This window comes from Macaca nemestrina, chromosome 10 (genome assembly GCF_043159975.1).
Source record: "Macaca nemestrina isolate mMacNem1 chromosome 10, mMacNem.hap1, whole genome shotgun sequence".
NCBI lineage: Eukaryota > Metazoa > Chordata > Mammalia > Primates > Cercopithecidae > Macaca > Macaca nemestrina.
Genome location: NC_092134.1, coordinates 79,048,866 through 79,065,614, shown reverse-complemented (window position 1 = coordinate 79,065,614; position 16,749 = coordinate 79,048,866). Strand labels below are relative to the sequence as shown.

Sequence of the window (16,749 nt, the reverse complement as noted above, 5' to 3'; positions counted from 1 at the left end):
GTGAGCTCACAAGATGGATTTAGCTGGGGGTTTTATGGTTGCCGCGGCGACAGAATGCTTTGGTTTTCTTTCCCCCTTCCTCTGCAGGATTTTTAAGGAAGGGGGAGTGTGGGGAGCCTCTTCTCCACTGCAGTTTGAAGGGTTTCCTCAGTCACCTCTGCCGCTCATAAAATGGACCTGCAATTCCAGGATTAAGCAAGGGAGACCAAATTAGTATCTCAGATGGGAAAGGATGAGGGAAGGAAGGTAACAGGAATGGGGGAGTCTCTCCAGCATCAGAACATGAAACCCAGAGTTTTCCAGTCTTGCCTGCTCTTCTATGAAAACCTGACAATTAAGCTCAACAACTATGGGGCACCTGTGCATGGGATACTCCTCAGCAGGTAGAAAAGAATAAAACCTGGGTGTACCACGTCTGCCTACAGTCCTGCATTGAAAGTTGGAATGCAAGAGTTTGGATAAAGACTAGGTACTTCTTTTGTCTTTGCCTGTGTGAGCTGGGAAAAAGCAATACTCAGCCTTACCATCCTAATCTTCCTACTCACCACACAGCATTGACCCGGGGGAGGGGCAGTGTCAGTACCAGAGCTGAGTGGTGGTGATGTGTGATGGTGTGGAGCATGGAGTTCTATCCTGTTCTCAAACTTGGAATTCTCTGAGCTTCAGTTTCCCCAGCTTAGCCTGGGTTAAACTCCTGCCTTCTGTTTTCCAGCATGAATGGAACTTTGGTGCCCTGGCCTGCGCAGTTTTTTGGCCAGCAGGTTTTTTTTCAGGGCTATGAGTAAACACATCCCCAAGCACTGACTGAAGCAGAGCCTGGCAGCGGGGTTTGATTATTTCTCTTCCTTGGTTTCTTTCTGTCTGTAAGCCTCTGTCTTTCTGTTTGTGAGCCTTTCCCTCTTTCCCAGGGGATGCTGGGAGGCCCCTCCTCCCCTCTCCCCTCTTCCTCCCCTTTGGCTGGGAAAGTGACTACAGCCTGAACAGTGCCAGACACCTGCCTGCCAGATGTGGTGATTCCCCATTCTTCCCCCCACCCCTCTATGTCTATTCTTTCCCTACCCCACTGAGCTCAGGCAGAGGGAGCCCCCCCACAGGGTGATTTACTGCTGCTGCCTCTCTTCCTCAAGTGCCCCCCTCCACTCCTCTCCCTCTCCCTCCCCCTGATGCCCATGCCCCCTCTTTTCCCACAATGTTCTGCAGCTACCTTCTTGGTACAGCCTCCTCCCACTCCTACTCCAGAGTGCTAGGCTATGTAAACTCTAGCTCCTGGACTAGAGAGTGAATGCATGGGGCAAAGGTGATTAGCCTTCTGTTTCACCCATGGGAGAGTACATCAGCAACTGGGCTGAGGACGGGCAGCCAGAGCTGATGTCATTCTCACTGGGGGAGGAAGGGAGGTGACAGAGTGGAGGAGGTGAATAGGGAGGGAACCAACACTCCAAGACTGTCTGGAGAGGAGAAAAAGGTCTCTGAGAACTTCCTTGGTAGGTGACAGAGAGTCCAGAATTGTGGCTGCCTGGTGGACATCACACCTTTCTGGCTGAGCCTCCAGACCTTGTCTTTGAACCTATATCGCAATATGACTTAGGAGATGCCCCTCAGCTCCTCCCCTTCACACTGACCCAAAACACACACTTAGAGAGAACTGCAAGTCTGCACCCTTCTCTTTTTAGTGTTTGTCCTTCTGTGTCTTTTCTTTTTTCTTTTTTTTTCTTTCTTTCTTTTTTTTTTTTGAGACAGGGTCTCACTCTGTCACCCAGGCTGGAGTGCAGTGGCATGATCAGAGCTCACTGCAGTCTCGACCTCCCTGGGCTCAGGTGATCCCCCCACCTCAGCCTTCTGAGTAACTGGGACTACAGGTGTGTGCCACCATGCCTGACTTTTTGTATTTTTTATAGAGATGTTTTGCCATATTGCCAGGCTAGTCTTGAACTCCTGGGCTCAAGTAATCCACCTGCCTTGGCCTCCCAAAGTGGTGGGATTACAGGCATGAGCCACTGCACCCAGCCTAGTGTCCTTTTTTTTTTTTTTTTTTTTTTTTTTTTCTGGAGATGGAGTCTTGTTCTGTCACCCAGGCTGGAGTGTAGTGGTGCAATCTCAGCTCACTGCAACCTCCACCTCCCGGGTTCAAGCGATTCTCCTGCCTCAGCCTCCCAAGTAGTTGGGATCACAGGCATGCGCCACCATGCCTTTTTTTTTTTTTTTTGTATTTTTAGTAGAGACAGCATTTCACCATGTTGGCCAGGCTGGTCTCCAATTTCTGACCTCTGGAGATCTGCCCGCCTCGGCCTCCCAGAGTGCTGGGATTACAGGTGTGAGCCACCGTGCCTGGCCTATGCCTTTTCTTTATTAATCTCTTCTCTCTCATTTCACCCTACCTCCCTTAGTTGTGCTTCTCTTTCTGGTCACCTTCTGCCCACCCCACCCTTCCATGCCATATCATAACCCAATATGATTCCCAGACCTCCCACTAAAGCAGGGACTCATTAAGAGCCTCTTTTCTCCTTCCCATCTATTCTTGGAATCTATCTCCCAAAGGTCCCCTCTGGGCCAGAACAGGGTTCTGATGTGGGACTGAGGTAGGAGGACTGAGGTAGGATGGCTGGGCTGAAGAGTGGCAGAAGCAGGACAGATGGAACAGCATCCAGGAATTTGGGGAGAGGGGAGAGGGAGACAAGAAGATGGAAAGAAACAATATGAGAGAGAAAAAGTGATTGAGAGACTGAGGCAGAGGTTGAGAGACGGCGAGAATAACAAACTGGGAGAATGAGAGACACAAAGAAGGAAAGCAAGACTGGGAGCAGAGAAAAAGAATAGAGTTGGAAACAGGAAAGTCATAGCAAGAGAAGGCCACTAGGGAGGGCCCAGGCAAGGGGCAGCCTGGCTCTCCAGGGCTCCCTCATGCCGTGAGTCCTGTGTGTGTGAGTGTGTGTGTGTGTGGGTGGGTGCGTGCATGGCACATTTGCATAGGGATCTGCGGTATGGATAGGAGGATTTCCACAATATTTTTCCATTTCTTTCAGCAGTCTCTTTCCTTGAGGCACTCCACACTAGCCCCCCATCTCCCAGTATTCCGGATGCTCAAGGGACCATTCTGAAGGTATTTCCACAACTCAGCAATCCTGGCTTTCTCACTTGGAATGCAGGCCTGCTGGAATGTCCAGGATCTGTAGAATGAAGAGGCCCCATCCCCTCACTGCCCACCCCCCATGCCTGCCCACCAGCTGCTCCTGTCCATCTTCTCCTCCCATTCTCCTTGTATCTCCCCTTCCTCCACACTGACCCCTCCCCCAGCTCTGACCCCCAGCCTGCCTGGGGCCTGGGTCAGAAGGGAGACAAAGACAGGATTTATCACCAGTATTGAGAAGCAGCCAGAGACCAGGGCTGGGGGCAATGACTGACCTCCCTCGGATAGGAGGGAGCACTAGGCCGGATGCTGGGAGGCTGGAAGCCTGGGTTCCAGTGGCTGCTGCTCACAACCCCCAACTTTTCCCACTCCAGCTTTCCTCTCTCCCTTATCTCTGAAAACTTAGAAAACAGAGAAGAGTATGATCCTGAGGTGATTTTAGGCCTCTGAAGGAAAACCTGGGAGAAAGGAAGAGATGCGATTGATGTCTTAGGGTTATTATCTTATGGATATGGAAGAGGATTTGGAAACTAGAGGCAATCAGGCACCAACTGTTTCCAGGGCTGGGACAGAGTTCAGGCCTAATACTGCAACAGATGAGAGGGACTGTCCTCTAATATAGAGAGGGACTTCTCAAGAACAGGCCCTGGTTGCCAGTAGGAAAGGAAATAAGGGTGATTATGGGTCCTGAAAGGTGGGAGACACAGTCTCACCTGAAAGCGAAGAAAGAAATGAAATTTACCAACGGCTAATTCTAGCTCTAGACCCTCTGAAAAAGTCTTCTTCCCTAACATCCCCGACTCCCTCCCGAGAGGTACAAGGAGCAGCTGGTCCTTTACAGTAAATAGACTATTGGCCTGAAATTGTCTCTACTCAGCAGACAGGGTGTGTGCTTGAGAGGGAACGGTATGATCCAGGAGTTTCCGAGAAACCAGACTGTATATCTTTCAGTGGACAGCTCCCGCAGCTTCCCTAGCTGCCCTTGGAAGCCCACCACCAGCCCCTCTAGAATCTCAGTGTGTCAGAAGCCTCCACAAACCCAGCTCAGAAACTTTGGTGCTCTTCCAGTCCCTGGCACCCAACTTCCTGCTTCGTGCCTTTACCCTATTGTCCCGGAAGACGGCAGCTAGAGTTACCTCCAAGTGAGAAGAGGGTGGAAGGATGAGAAACTGAGGGAACTGGGAGTTACCAATCTACCAGTTTCTCACCACAATCCCACCAAGCATTCCCACCCGGGTCTGGTGAGGGAAAACTTGTGATCTCCTCTCTTAAACTCCTCTGTAAGCTGAAACCATTCTGTCAATTTCTGATGCAAAGCCAAAAATTGGAAATTTTAGTGGGAAGGGGTCGTAGATTACAAGAGAATGGGAGAGGACAAAAGAATTGGGTGGAGGGGGGCGGTGTGGGCACACCAAGTAAGGAAGAAACAGGAAAGGGGAGAAGAGAGCATGTCTTTTTTCCTCAGTCCCCCTTCCCCCAGTTGAAGAGGCAGATTTACAGCCTCGGTTTGGAGAGGGGGGTGAGCATAAGGAAGACAGATCTGCAGTTCTGCCCTCTGAGTGTCTGGGTACTTAGCTTTAACTCCCCCATTAGCATCAATCCCCATCTTGCTGCCCATCCGTCTTCTGACATCAGCTCCTTCCCCTCTATGTAGCCCAGGCTTTCTGACCCTAAGTGGCTCTTAAAGGGCCAGTCTAGGCCTTTCCCTCCCTCCTCCCACTCCAGGCAGCAGTCTGGTGTATGTACGCATGTGCATTGTGGCCATTCTTGCTAAGGCCATAGTGGTTGGAGGGCATGGGGGATGGGGGCGATATGTGACTCTTCCCCAGCTCTCTTTTCCTTAGGGCTCCCTTATATTATGGACCTCCATCCTTGTTCACTTCCTACCCAAACCCAGAACAAGCCCTTTCACTGGAGGGTCACAGACACATGGCTCCTAGAGCTGAGGGCTGGAGAAGGTATGTGGATCCATAGGCAGATCCCCCACCCCTTCTCAATTTCCTGGAGACCCAGGGCAAGGGATGTCAAGAACTATTGACTGTTTTTAATTCTCAGCAGCAGTGGGGGTGGGCAGGTTGGAGGCCAAGACTCCTAGGAGATGCCCTGAGCCCCACATTCCTAGCCTCCTTTCCCAGGGATCCAGGCTGTGGTCTGTGGAGGTGGGGGATCTCAAATCTTCCTTTCCTGTGAGGATGGTGACAGGCCAGAGAAATCTGCCTTTGAATTTTCTGGCTTCTCTTTCCTATTCCTCAGCAACTGAGCTTAAGAGGACAGAGGGGAAATGGGCTTCTCCCCACCTTCTGAAAAAATGTAACAGCACACTAGGGGCTATACGAATGCCAGGATGCTTGGAAAGTTCCTCCCCTATCTGCCTTCAATCCTTTCTGCTGCAAAGCTCTGCAGTCCTCTGAGGGGCTCTACAGGATAGTCAACCCCTCTTCCTGATACCTGAAACCCATTCCTCACCTCCCTCTGTGCTTCCTTCTCTGGCTCAGGAGGAGAGGGAATGTGTGGGTGGGGGCCTTGGGAAAATGGCCATGTTAAAAATAGGAGCCCCCAGCTGCACCCCCCAGTGGACCCTTATTTATCACCTTCCAAACCTCACTCTCAAAGCAGCATAAATATTCCTAATTCCTGAAGGCCACCCTGGACTCATAAATTTAACTGGGGAGGTGGGCAAGGAGAGGAGTGAGGTGCATGGGATGGGGAGCTTACTGCAGCCTTGAGGAAGCGGAATCTCCTGGGGGAGGCGTCTGACTTGTCTGTCCCCTTGCAGACGCCAATGGGTCTTCATAGGGAGGAGGAGGAGGAGCCTTTCTGTCAATATTTCCTTTGGGGAGTAGTCTTCTCTCACTGCACTTTTCCTCCCACCCCTAAAAACAAACAAAAAACCAAAAACCCTACTTTCCTTCTGGTCTTCCCCATTAGTTCTCTGTCGCTCTCCCTCCCTCTTTTCTTTGCTATTACCTTCCAGTTGTCCTTTCCTGCTTCTCCCTCTCTCTCACCTCCCTATTGCGCCTTTCTCTGTCTTTGCTTCTCTAATGCTTTCCCTTTTCAGAGCCATTGTGTGAAAAGGAAATTTCCGTCTCTTATTCAGTCTGGATAGTGAGATTTGAAAAGTCCCTCTCTCGGTGCCCGGATCTCCCTGCTTCAGCCCGTGTGGACCCTCAAATGCGTCCTTTCTCTTCATGTCTCCTTTCTTCTCGGATCTTGGACAAATTACCCAAACCCCTACTTATCTCCTTAACCCTCTCTCTCTTCCCCTGCCTTCTTTCTCTCCTCAGCCTTCCTTTCTTCCTGTCATCCTTTTGCCCCCTCAGTTTCCCCTTCGTTCCTCAACTCGGAATCCTCATTCCCTGTTCAGTCTCCTCTGCTCTCCCTGTTGGCCCCCACCCGCACCCCTCAGACTCGACTCCTCCGCCTGTGTGTACCCCTCAGACCCCATCATCCCTTCAGTTCCCATCACCACCACACCCCAGTTTTCCCTCCCAGTGGACGAAAAAGAAGGGAGGATGGGGCTGAGGAACAGGTAGAGGGAGAGCCATTCCTTGAGGGGAGGGAAAGAGGAGAAAAAACAGGGGAGAGGAAGAGGGACGCGGCGACGAGGGGAGGGGTATCCTCACTCCCCAGCAGCGGCACCCCCCTCCCCGCGGCCGCTGAGCCATAAATCAGGGCCAAGGCGGTTTGGCCAATGGTAGAGTGACTCGTAAATCGGCCTGTCAAGCTCAGCCAATGAGAGGCGGCGTTAAATCAAGTTCTGTCAGCGCTTGGCCAATGAAAGGCCCTGAGCTGACCATAAATCTGCCTGTAAGAGACAGCGAAAGAGAGAGAGCGTGCGAACGAGCAAGAACAGCCGGGGCGGGAGACTGGGGAGGGGGCGGGGGGAGCGCGGGAACGGGGAATGGGGAGACGAGCTTAAGAGGAAAAAAAGGCGATAACAGAGGTACAGGCGATGAGGACGGCCTACAGGAGAGACGGACAGATGGAAAGAGACAAAGAGAGGCCGTGAGAGATAGCGTCAGAAAGTCAGCGATAGAGCTCGGACTCGGGCGGGAGACTGACAGAGATAAAGAGACAAAGAGAGATAGACGGTGACTCACACTCGTGAGCACACAGGGCCTCCAAACACACACACTTCCGGGACACGCATGAGCGACGCACCACGAGGGACCCAGTAGGGCTCACGCGCCAAGCACAACCGCAAGAGAGAGAACGCCTCTAGAAAGCCTGGCTTTTCTTAAGTTTCTTTCACCTCATTCAGCCCTTATTGAAATTAGGGGCGGGGGTGGCTGTGTGGGCCGTGGAGGGTGGCTGCTTTCTTACTGAGATCTGTCCTCTATGGTCTTAGACCCCAGGATTTCCTTCTGTGTCTCCTGAGTTAGTTTGTTTGTTTTTCCCCCCCAGCGACTGATAATTGGGAAGTCCCTTCTGAGGTCTAACTTCAATCCCTATTGCTTCACCTTTCTACTTGACACTATTGTGATTTGCCTTCTAAGAACATGTAAAGTAAATCCTTTTACAACCCTTCAGAGAGTTGTCAACTTTCAGAATCTCAGAAGGTCTGAATAGGAAGCATTGTTAGGGATCATCTGGGCATTCGATCCTAGTTTTAGAAAGGCAGTTTTGAGACTGCCCTCAAATCACGGTCTTGCAACATATTAGTCATTCGGCCTTGGACAAATTACTTAACCTATTTGTGCTTCAGTTTTCACATTTGTAAGAAAGAAATTATAATTTCATGTAAATGAAATAATGTATGTACAGGGAACTGCACGGGGCACTTGTTAAGAGTGTACCCCGCACCCCGCTTTGTACAGTTGATAAAATCTGAGCCCCAGAGTTGTCCAGAGATCTGCTCAAGTTCCCAGAGCTAATTATCAGAGAGCCTTGACTGAAACCTGTGTCTCTACACCCATACACTGTTGTTCTTCATTGGTCCAACAGTTTACCTGTCTGGACCCCTGCCTTAGTAGCCCCAGCTTGATTTGGTTTAGGTTCCTGTGACTTTCGTGGAAGGAGGACACCCAAAAGTGCATGTTCCATATTAGGAGTCAGAATTCCTGGACCCTAGAAGTGTATTGCATATGAGGGTATCAATCTGTCCACCCCAACTGTGATTCTTTCTGCCCTTAATATCTTCAGATTTTACTTTGTTCTGTCAAACCATGGACTTGGGGTAGGAAGGCGACAACATGCAGCCAGAGCATTAATGTCAGCATGACTCACATTTCATCCCCAGTGCCACCCCAGTGCCCACACTGCTACTCCCCCCAGCCCCACCCCAAGTAGACAATAATATCTCATGAATAATAAATGTCTCATTCTTCACCTTTCTTCCTCAGCTTTGGGGGAAAGGGAGGGTGCAAATCCCTGGGTCTCTATTCCCTGGTCTCTGGATTCCCAGTCCTGCCTACTGTCCTCAACCGGGAAGCCAGAAAGGAAACGCAGAGAACCAGCGTCACCTGGTGGCCACAGGTGTTTTAAGGGTGTGTGTAAGCATACACATTGTGACAGGATTTGGTCATTCTGAAGGGAAGAAATGGTATGGTTTCCTAGCCTGGCTCCTGAGCCCTTTTAACTAGAGTCTTTGTTTTCCTGCTTTCTTTTGTTTTATTTTCTTTTCCTTTTTCTTTTTATTTTTGGTTTGAGACAAAGTCTTGCTCAGCCACCCAGGCTAGAGTGCAGTGACGTGATCTCTCGGCTCACTGCTACCACTGTCTCCAGGGTTCAAGCGATTCTCCCGTCTCAGCCTCCCGAGTAGCTGGGATTACAGGCACCCGCCATCATGCCTGGTTAATTTTTGTATTTTATTTTATTTTATTTATTTATTTATTATTATTTTGAGACAGAGTTTCACTCTTGTTGCCCAGGCTGGAGTGCAATGGCGTGATCTTGGCTCTCTGCAACCGCCTCCTGGGTTCAAGCGATTCTCCTGCCTCAGCTTTCTGAGTAGCTGGGATTACAGGTATGCACCACCATGCCCGGCTAATTTTTGTATTTTTAGTAGAGGCAGGGTTTCACCATGTTGGCCAGGCTGGTCTTGAACTCCTGACCTTAGGTGATCTGCCTGCCTCAGCCTCCCAAAGTGCTAGGATTACAGGCGTGAGCCACCCCACCAGGCCTGTTCTCCTGCTTTCATAAGTCCAGATGACAAATGGAAGGGAACTGAGGGCCTGGGACTCAGGTGAATTAGCCCTGTGAACAAGACCCTGCCAGGGCACCTGGAACCTTTTTCTGCCTTTGCCTCAGCTAAGCTCAGTTCCATTTCTACAGACCAAGGAGTCCCCCTCAGTGACCATTCCCTTCACACAGAGCGAGGGCTGGGGGGCTGGATATAATCCCCAGCTGGATTATAAAACTTTTTTTGAGATGAATAAACTTGTTTGTAGGGATGGTGGATCCTGGCAGCAGTGGTTAGGGGCAGAGGTGATTTCTGGGAAGTTAAACAAAAAGACAATCACCTTTTCCTCTTATTTAAATCACCTAATCCTCTTAAATCACCTCACATGTTTTATTACCTAGAAACCCCTCTTTTAAAGGCTACGTCCCATGCCAGCTGCTTCCTGCTTCTGCTTTGACCTAGGTACCCCTGAATCCTTAGGTATTAGGTTCCAGCTCCTGGTGGCCACAGGTGCTTTAGGGATATGTGTGAGCATGCACATGGTGACAGGATTTGGTCATGCAGGAGGGATGGAATAGTATGGTCTCTTCCTAGCCTGGCCCCTGAGCCTAACCGTGACCTGTTTCCTTCTTCCCCAGAGACCACACCTGAGCATTAAAAGCACAGAATTCATTTATTAATAGTTTTTTTTTTTTTTTTTTTTTTGAGACAGAGTCTCGCTCTGCCGCCCAGGCTGGAGTGCAGTGGCGTGATCTTGGCTCACTGCAAGCTCCGCCTCCCGGGTTCACGCCATTCTCCTGCCTCAGCCTCCCGAGTAGCTGGGACTACAGGCGCCCGCCACCTCGCCCGGCTAGTTTTTTTGTATTTTTTAGTAGAGACGGGGTTTCACTGTGTCAGCCAGGATGGTCTCGATCTCCTGACCTCGTGATCCGCCCGTCTCGGCCTCCCAAAGTGCTGGGATTACAGGCTTGAGCCACCGCGCCCGGCCTATTAATAGTTAATAATACTCCTTGGGCAGTCTAGGGCTGAAACATTGATCAAGTGATGGAGAGACTTGATTTGGGAGGCTGGGGAGAGGTTGTTGTGAAAATGCCCGCACGTGTTATTTCACCTATTCTCCTATCAGCTGGCCACTTTGGTCCTGGAGGAGACGGTTCTGAATTCTGGTGACTAGGGTCACAGTTCTAATGGAGCCTACGGAAACTCCAGGGCCCTCTTTTGAAAACGGAGGCATATGCTTGGCGGAATTGGCGGTTCATGGCTGCATACAGCACAGGGTTGATGCAACCGTTGAGCCAGGTGAGGTTGGCGGCAAGCATGTGGACCACCCGGGGAGCCTGGACTCTCGCATCCAGAATGTTGAGCAGCAAGAAGGGGACGTAGCTCAGGGCAAAGCAGAGGAACACAGCAAAACACATTTGAGTCACCTTCCCAAATTCCGATGAAGAATCCGGAGCTCTTCGGGCTCCTTTAATTGGCTGGGCTTTGGCAGATGCTTCTGGAGGGCTTTTCTCTGCCATCTGCTCAGCTCTCTTGCTGTTGATCTGGTCTCCCACTTCTGATGAGTCCCCTTCCAGGGTCTGGGTGGTGGCAGCATTGACTGACTCAGATGAAATCCCCTCACTGGGTCCTCCTGATGCTAACCTGCTGTCCAGCTCCTGGAAACGACCAGGCATGGCCTCATCAGTCCCAGCCACATGGTTGGAGTGGATGCTTGCCTGTCGCAGCTTGTATTGGTCCAGTGCCTGTGCTGCTCGTTTGACCTGGCGGTGGATGAGGCAATAGAAGATGCCAACACTGCTGAGTCCAAGCACAAAGTAGATGCCCATGAGGATGGTGGTATAAGGCCGGCCTCGGATGCGGTCAAAGCTGCAGGTGCAGACTACAGGTACCAGGATATAAATAGGCCAGAGGGGGGCAAAGCTGGCCACACCCACAACCCAGGTGCTCACCAGTGCCAGCACTATCCCCTTGGCACTGAAAACTTTGGGAAAAAGCTTAGGGTGGGCAATGAGGAGGTAGCGTCCCAGTGCGATGAGGCAGAGGGTCAAGATGGAGACAGAATTGGAGGCAAAAAGGAGGAGCCCAAATGCCCTACAGAAGGTGGCACCGGTGCGCCAGTGCAGGTGGAGGTAGGTGTCCACAGAGAAGGGCTGAAGGACTGTGCAGTAGAGGAGATCAGCCAGTGTGAGGTTGGCTATGAGCAGGTTGAATCGGGTACGGAGCTTGCGCTGGATGACCAAGGCCAGTAGGGTGAGCACGTTGCCCACGGTGCCTGTCACAGCCACCACCACCCCCCAGCTAACTGCAACATAACGATAGCCCAGCACAGACTCATGGTAGCAGGAGAAGTTGGCGTCAGAGGTTTTCCACATGATAGAGGCTAAAGAGGCAGAGGGTGGAAGAGGAAGAGGGAATCAGAAGCTAGCATTCAACTTATATCTCTTTCTTTTTTTTTTTTGAGACGGAGTCTGGCTCTGTCACCCAGGCTGGAGTACAGTGGTCGGATCTCAGCTCACTGCAAGCTCTGTCTCCCAGGTTTATGCCATTCTCCTGCCTCAGCCTCCCGAGTAGCTGGGACTACAGGCGCCCGCCACCTCGCCCGGCTAGTTTTTTTTGTATTTTGTAGTAGAGACGGGGTTTCACCGTGTTAGCCAGGATGGTCTCGATCTCCTGACCTCGTGATCCGCCCGTCTCGGCCTCCCAAAGTGCTGGGATTACAGGCTTGAGCCACCGCGCCCGGCCCAACTTATATCTCTTGAACAGCTCTGGCACTCTGGACATCTGAACTGCTCCTGGACCTCACTTTAACTCACTATCCTCCTGAACCATTCCCAGGCTTCTTCATCTCAAGATCCCTAACTCTCTCCTTAGGTTCTCTAGTCCTTTCCCATTCTCAAATATTTCCCCAAGTTTTAATCTAAATATCTCTTGCCTAAATACCTTAGTCTTATTCTGCTCCAAACCACAGTCCTCTTCTATATCTATCCCATTGCTCTCAGTAAACCCAGTGCCCTCCAACTTTTCTAATTCCTTCCTCATCTCCGAAGACCCTCAGGAGTCCCCTCTCTCTATTCAGCATCCTGTATTCAGGATCCTCTCTGTATTCAGTTCCCTCTGCTCCTTTCCACTACACACACATATATAGGCTTTAGTCATTTCTGTTTGTTACCACCTGGGAGATGAGGAGACCAAGAAGGTAAAAGTAAACCCACTACAAAAGTACTTACCTGAGTTTCTCAGCCTTCAATTCTTTCTCTGATGGAAGAAGTTCAGCTCACCCAAAGAGCAGTCCTTTCTGGTGGACAGTCAGGCTTCAAGCAGGAGGCATCCTGCTCTTATGTTCCTTATTATACTCCACTGAGAGAATAAGAAACTCCCCCGTTACCCAATTCCAGCCACTTCCTTCACCACCTCCGGTCCTACTCATTTTGCTTTGGCTAGTGAAATCTAGGCTTCTCTGTTGAAATTCCCTTGCTACTTACCTCAGAGTCGTTTCACTCTTTTGTTTCTCCTTCCTGAAACCCAAACTCTGTTTTCTTGCCCTCTATGCATGGCAGAAGTCATCTGTAAGATCATTGCTGAGAATTGCTAGGGCACGGAGTCAGAGCATCAGAACATTTGGGCCATTCCTCAAAGGGCCAAAAGATAAGACCAAGTTCCAGGAGCAACTTTAGGTACCCCCAGAAGCCTTGGGTTTGTTTCGGAGGAGCACTACCTTTCTTCTCTCCAGGGCTTGGACATGGTTCAAGTCAGAGGGGCCCATATAACACCCTAGCACATCTGAGAAACCGAGTCAGATGAAGAAAAGTGGGAATGAGGCCTCCAGGATTCTGGTTTCATTCCCCTCAAGGGATCAGGGTCCTGTTCAATCATTCATTTATCCATTCACCCAGCAACTTTGTCTTAAGTGCCTACTATACACCAGACTCTGATCTAGACACTGGGGATACAAGAATGTCTGATACATGCCTTGTGCATAGTTTACTAGGGGAGACAAATACATAAATATGCAAATGCTTAATCGGTTCTCCAGAGCAAAGGTGAGTAAACTTCGCCCTATGGGCCAAATCTAGTCTGCTATCTGTTGTTGTATAGCCTGTGACCCAAGAATGTTTTTTTTCCATTTAATAATGGTTATATTTTAGGCCAGGTGCAGTGGCTCACACCCATAATCCTAGCACTTTGGGAGGCCAAGGAGGGCAGATCACTTGAGGTCAGGAGTTTGAGACCAGCTTGGCCAACATGGTGAAGCCCCGTCTCTACTAAAAATACAAAAATTAGCCAGGTGTGGTGGGTGTGCCTGTAATCCCAGCTACCAGGGAGGCTGAGGCAAGAGAATCACTTGAACCGGGGAGGTGGAGGTTGCTTTCAGTGAGCTGAGATCAGATCGTGCCACTACACTCCAGCCTGGATGACAGAGCAAGACTCAGTCCCCAAAAAATAAAATAATAAATAAATAAATAAGTAAATAACATAAAAATGGTTATATTTTAAATTGTTATATAAGTACCTGTGTAATATCCTCAGTTTTATCTCTTGATCAACACAGTTTAAAATATTTATAATCAGGCCCTTTGAGAAAAAGTTTGCTGAGGCTTGCTTTAAAATATTATATAGGCCTGGCTTGGAGGCTCATGCCTGTAATCCCAACATTTTGGGAGGCTGAGCTGGGAGGATGGCTTCAGGTCAGGAGTTTAAGACCAGCCTGGGCAACATAGTGAGACCCTGTCTTTTTTTTTTTTTTTTGAGACGGAGTCTCACGCTGTTGCCCAGGCTGGAGTGCAGTGGCGCGATCTCGGCTCACTGCAAGCTCCGCCTCCTGGGTTCACGCCATTCTCCTGCCTCAGCCTCCTGAGTAGCTAGGACTACAGGCGCCCGCCACTGCGCCCGGCTAATTTTTTGTATTTTTAGTAGAGACGGGGTTTCACTGTGGTCTCGATCTCCTGACCTTGTGATCCGCCCGCCTCGGCCTCCCAAAGTGCTGGGATTACAGGCTTGAGCCACCGCGCCCGGCCAAGACCCTGTCTTTACAATAAATAAATTAAAACAAAAATAGCCAGATGTGATGATGTGCATCTGTAGTCCCAGCTACTGGGGAGGCTGAGGTGGGAGGATCATTTGAATCTGGGAGGTCAAGACTGCAATGAGCTAAGTTCATGCCACTATACTCCAGCCTGGGTGACACAGCAGGACGCTGTCTCTGAAAAATTAGAAAAACAAACTAATAGGCTGGGCGCAGTGGCTCACACCTGTAATCCCAGCACTTTGGGAGGCCAAGGCAGGTGGATCACGAGGTCAGGCGTTCAAGACCAGCCTGGCCAAGATACTGAAACCCCGTCTCTACTAAAAATACAAAAAATTGGCCGGGTGCGGTGGCTCAAGCCTGTAATCCCAGCACTTTGGGAGGCCGAGATGGGCGGATCACGAGGTCAGGAGATCGAGACCATCCTGGCTAACCCGGTGAAACCCCGTCTCTACTAAAAAATACAAAAAACTAGCCGGGCGAGGTGGCGGGCGCCTGTAGTCCCAGCTACTCGGGAGGCTGAGGCAGGAGAATGGCGTAAACCTGGGAGGCAGAGCTTGCAGTGAGCTGAGATCCGGCCATTGCACTCCAGCCTGGGTGACAGAGCGAGACTCCACCTCAAAAAAAAAAAAAAAAGAAAAAGAAAAAAAAAAAACACCAAAAAATTAGCTGGGTGTGGTGGCAGGTGCCTGTAATCCCAGCTACTTGGGAGGCTGAGGCAGGAGAATCACTTGAACCTAGTAGGTGGAGGTTGCAGTAAGCCGAGATCGCGCCACTGCACTCCAGCCTGGGTGACAGTGTGAGACTCCATCTCAAAAACAAACAAACAAACAAACAAACAAAAAACAAGCAAAAAAACAAACCAAAAATACATGGCTGGGTGCAGTGGCTCACACCTGTAATCCCAGCACTTTGGGAGGCCAAGGCAGGTGGATCACTTGAGGTCAAGAGTTTGAGACCAGCCTGGCCAGTATGATGAAACTCCGTCTTTACTCAAAGTACAAAAATTAGTGGTGTGGTGGTGCGTGCCTGTAATCCCAGCTACTCGGGAGGCTGAGACAGGAGAATCTCTTGAACCTGGGAGGCAGAGGTTGCAGTGAGCCAAGATTGCACCACTGCACTCCAGCCTGGGCAACAGAGCAAAAACTCTTTCTCAAAAAACAAAACAAAACAAAACAACCCAGAACTATATATCAGAGGCTTAGAGAAAAGGAGCATACTATTAAGGAGGAGGTGAGAAAGGGTTCAGAGAGAGGTAACTGAGCTGCATTTTGAATGATGAACAGGAGAGTTTTTTGGGAGATAAGTAGAAGAACATTCTAGACAAAGAGAACAGTATGTGTAGAGGCGCAGAGGTTCAGGTAGAAGCCAACAAAGGGCATGAGGTAGAGAGCAACAGAGAAGAGCTTGGAGAGTTGAGCAGGCAGGGTCAAGGGGGACCTTGTGTATTGTGCTATGGAGCTGGTTTCATGCTGAAGGAGTTGGTGAGATTTGCACTGAGATTGCTGTTAGGAATGAAGGCATGCAGGCTGGGAGTGAGCGAAATGGTTAAAGAGGCACTAGTTCAGACAAGAGATAGAACGGGCCTAAGTTAGGGCCAGACCACCTGTATAATTGCATAGGGTCTTGCAGTTTGAAGGGACTGGTACTTGGTTCAATGCTTGTCAATCACTGTCTTTAAATTCTTTTTTTTTTTTTTTTGAGACAGAGTCTCGCTCTGTCGCCCAGGCTGGAGTGCAGTGGCCGTATCTCAACTCCCTGCAAGCTCCGCTTCCTGGGTTTACGCCATTCTCCTGCCGCAGCTTCCCGAGTAGCTGGGACTACAGGCACCCGCCACCTCGCCCGGCTAGTTTTTTTTTTGTATTTTTTTTAGTAGAGACGGGGTTTCACCGTGTTAGCCAGGATGGTCTCGATCTCCTGATCTTGTGATCTGCCTGTCTTGGCCTCCCAAAGTGCTGGGATTACAGGTTTGAGCCACCGCGCCCGGCTAAATTCTTAATACTATACTTTTTTTTTTTTGAGATGGAGTCTTGCTCTGTCCCCCAGGCTGGAGTGCAGTGGCGCCATCTCGGCTCACTGCAAGCTCCACCTCTCAGGTTCACGCCATTCTCCTGCATCAGCCTACTGAGTAGATGGGACTACAGGCCCCCGCCACCGCGCCTGGCTAATTTTTTGTTTTTTTTTTTTTGAGACAGAGTCTTGCTCAGTCGCCCAGCTTGGAGTGCGGTGGCGCCATCTCGGCTCACTGCAAGCTCCGCCTCCCGGGTTCTCGCCATTCTCCTACCTCAGCCTCCCGAGTAGCTGGGACTACAGGCGCCCGCCACTACGCCCAGCTATTTTTTTGTATTTTTAGTAGAGACGGGGTTTCACCGTGTTAGACAGGATGGTCTCGATCTCCTGACCTCGTGATCCGCCCGTCTCGGCCTCCCAAAGTGCTGGGATTACAGGCTTGAGCCACCACGCCCGGCCAATTTT

General features: G+C 50.3%; 1 protein-coding gene and 1 long non-coding RNA gene across 2 annotated transcripts; both read right to left on the bottom strand.

Annotated features, from left to right (window-relative positions):
- Window positions 1-14: 14 nt before the first annotated feature.
- Window positions 15-6,762, bottom strand: LOC105474224 (uncharacterized). The gene is made up of 3 exons (XR_982707.3): window positions 6,095-6,762; window positions 5,843-6,000; window positions 15-177 (listed from the first exon to the last, which is right to left on the bottom strand). It is a non-coding gene; the product is annotated as an uncharacterized lncRNA (long non-coding RNA).
- A 3,480-nt stretch (window positions 6,763-10,242) lies between these two features.
- On the bottom strand, window positions 10,243-12,574 carry LOC105474225 (G protein-coupled receptor 84). Its single transcript, XM_011728721.3, has 2 exons — window positions 12,479-12,574; window positions 10,243-11,631 (listed from the first exon to the last, which is right to left on the bottom strand). The coding sequence occupies exon 2, from the start codon at window positions 11,621-11,623 to the stop codon at window positions 10,433-10,435; it is 1,191 nt and encodes a 396-aa protein (XP_011727023.1). The 5' UTR covers window positions 11,624-11,631; window positions 12,479-12,574; the 3' UTR covers window positions 10,243-10,432.
- Between the last annotated feature and the right edge of the window lie 4,175 nt (window positions 12,575-16,749).

What these genes read in the sequence shown, in the direction of transcription:
- LOC105474225 (XM_011728721.3), bottom strand. Translation starts at nt 11,623, where the DNA reads ATGTGGAAAACCTCTGACGCCAACTTCTCCTGCTACCATGAGTCTGTG.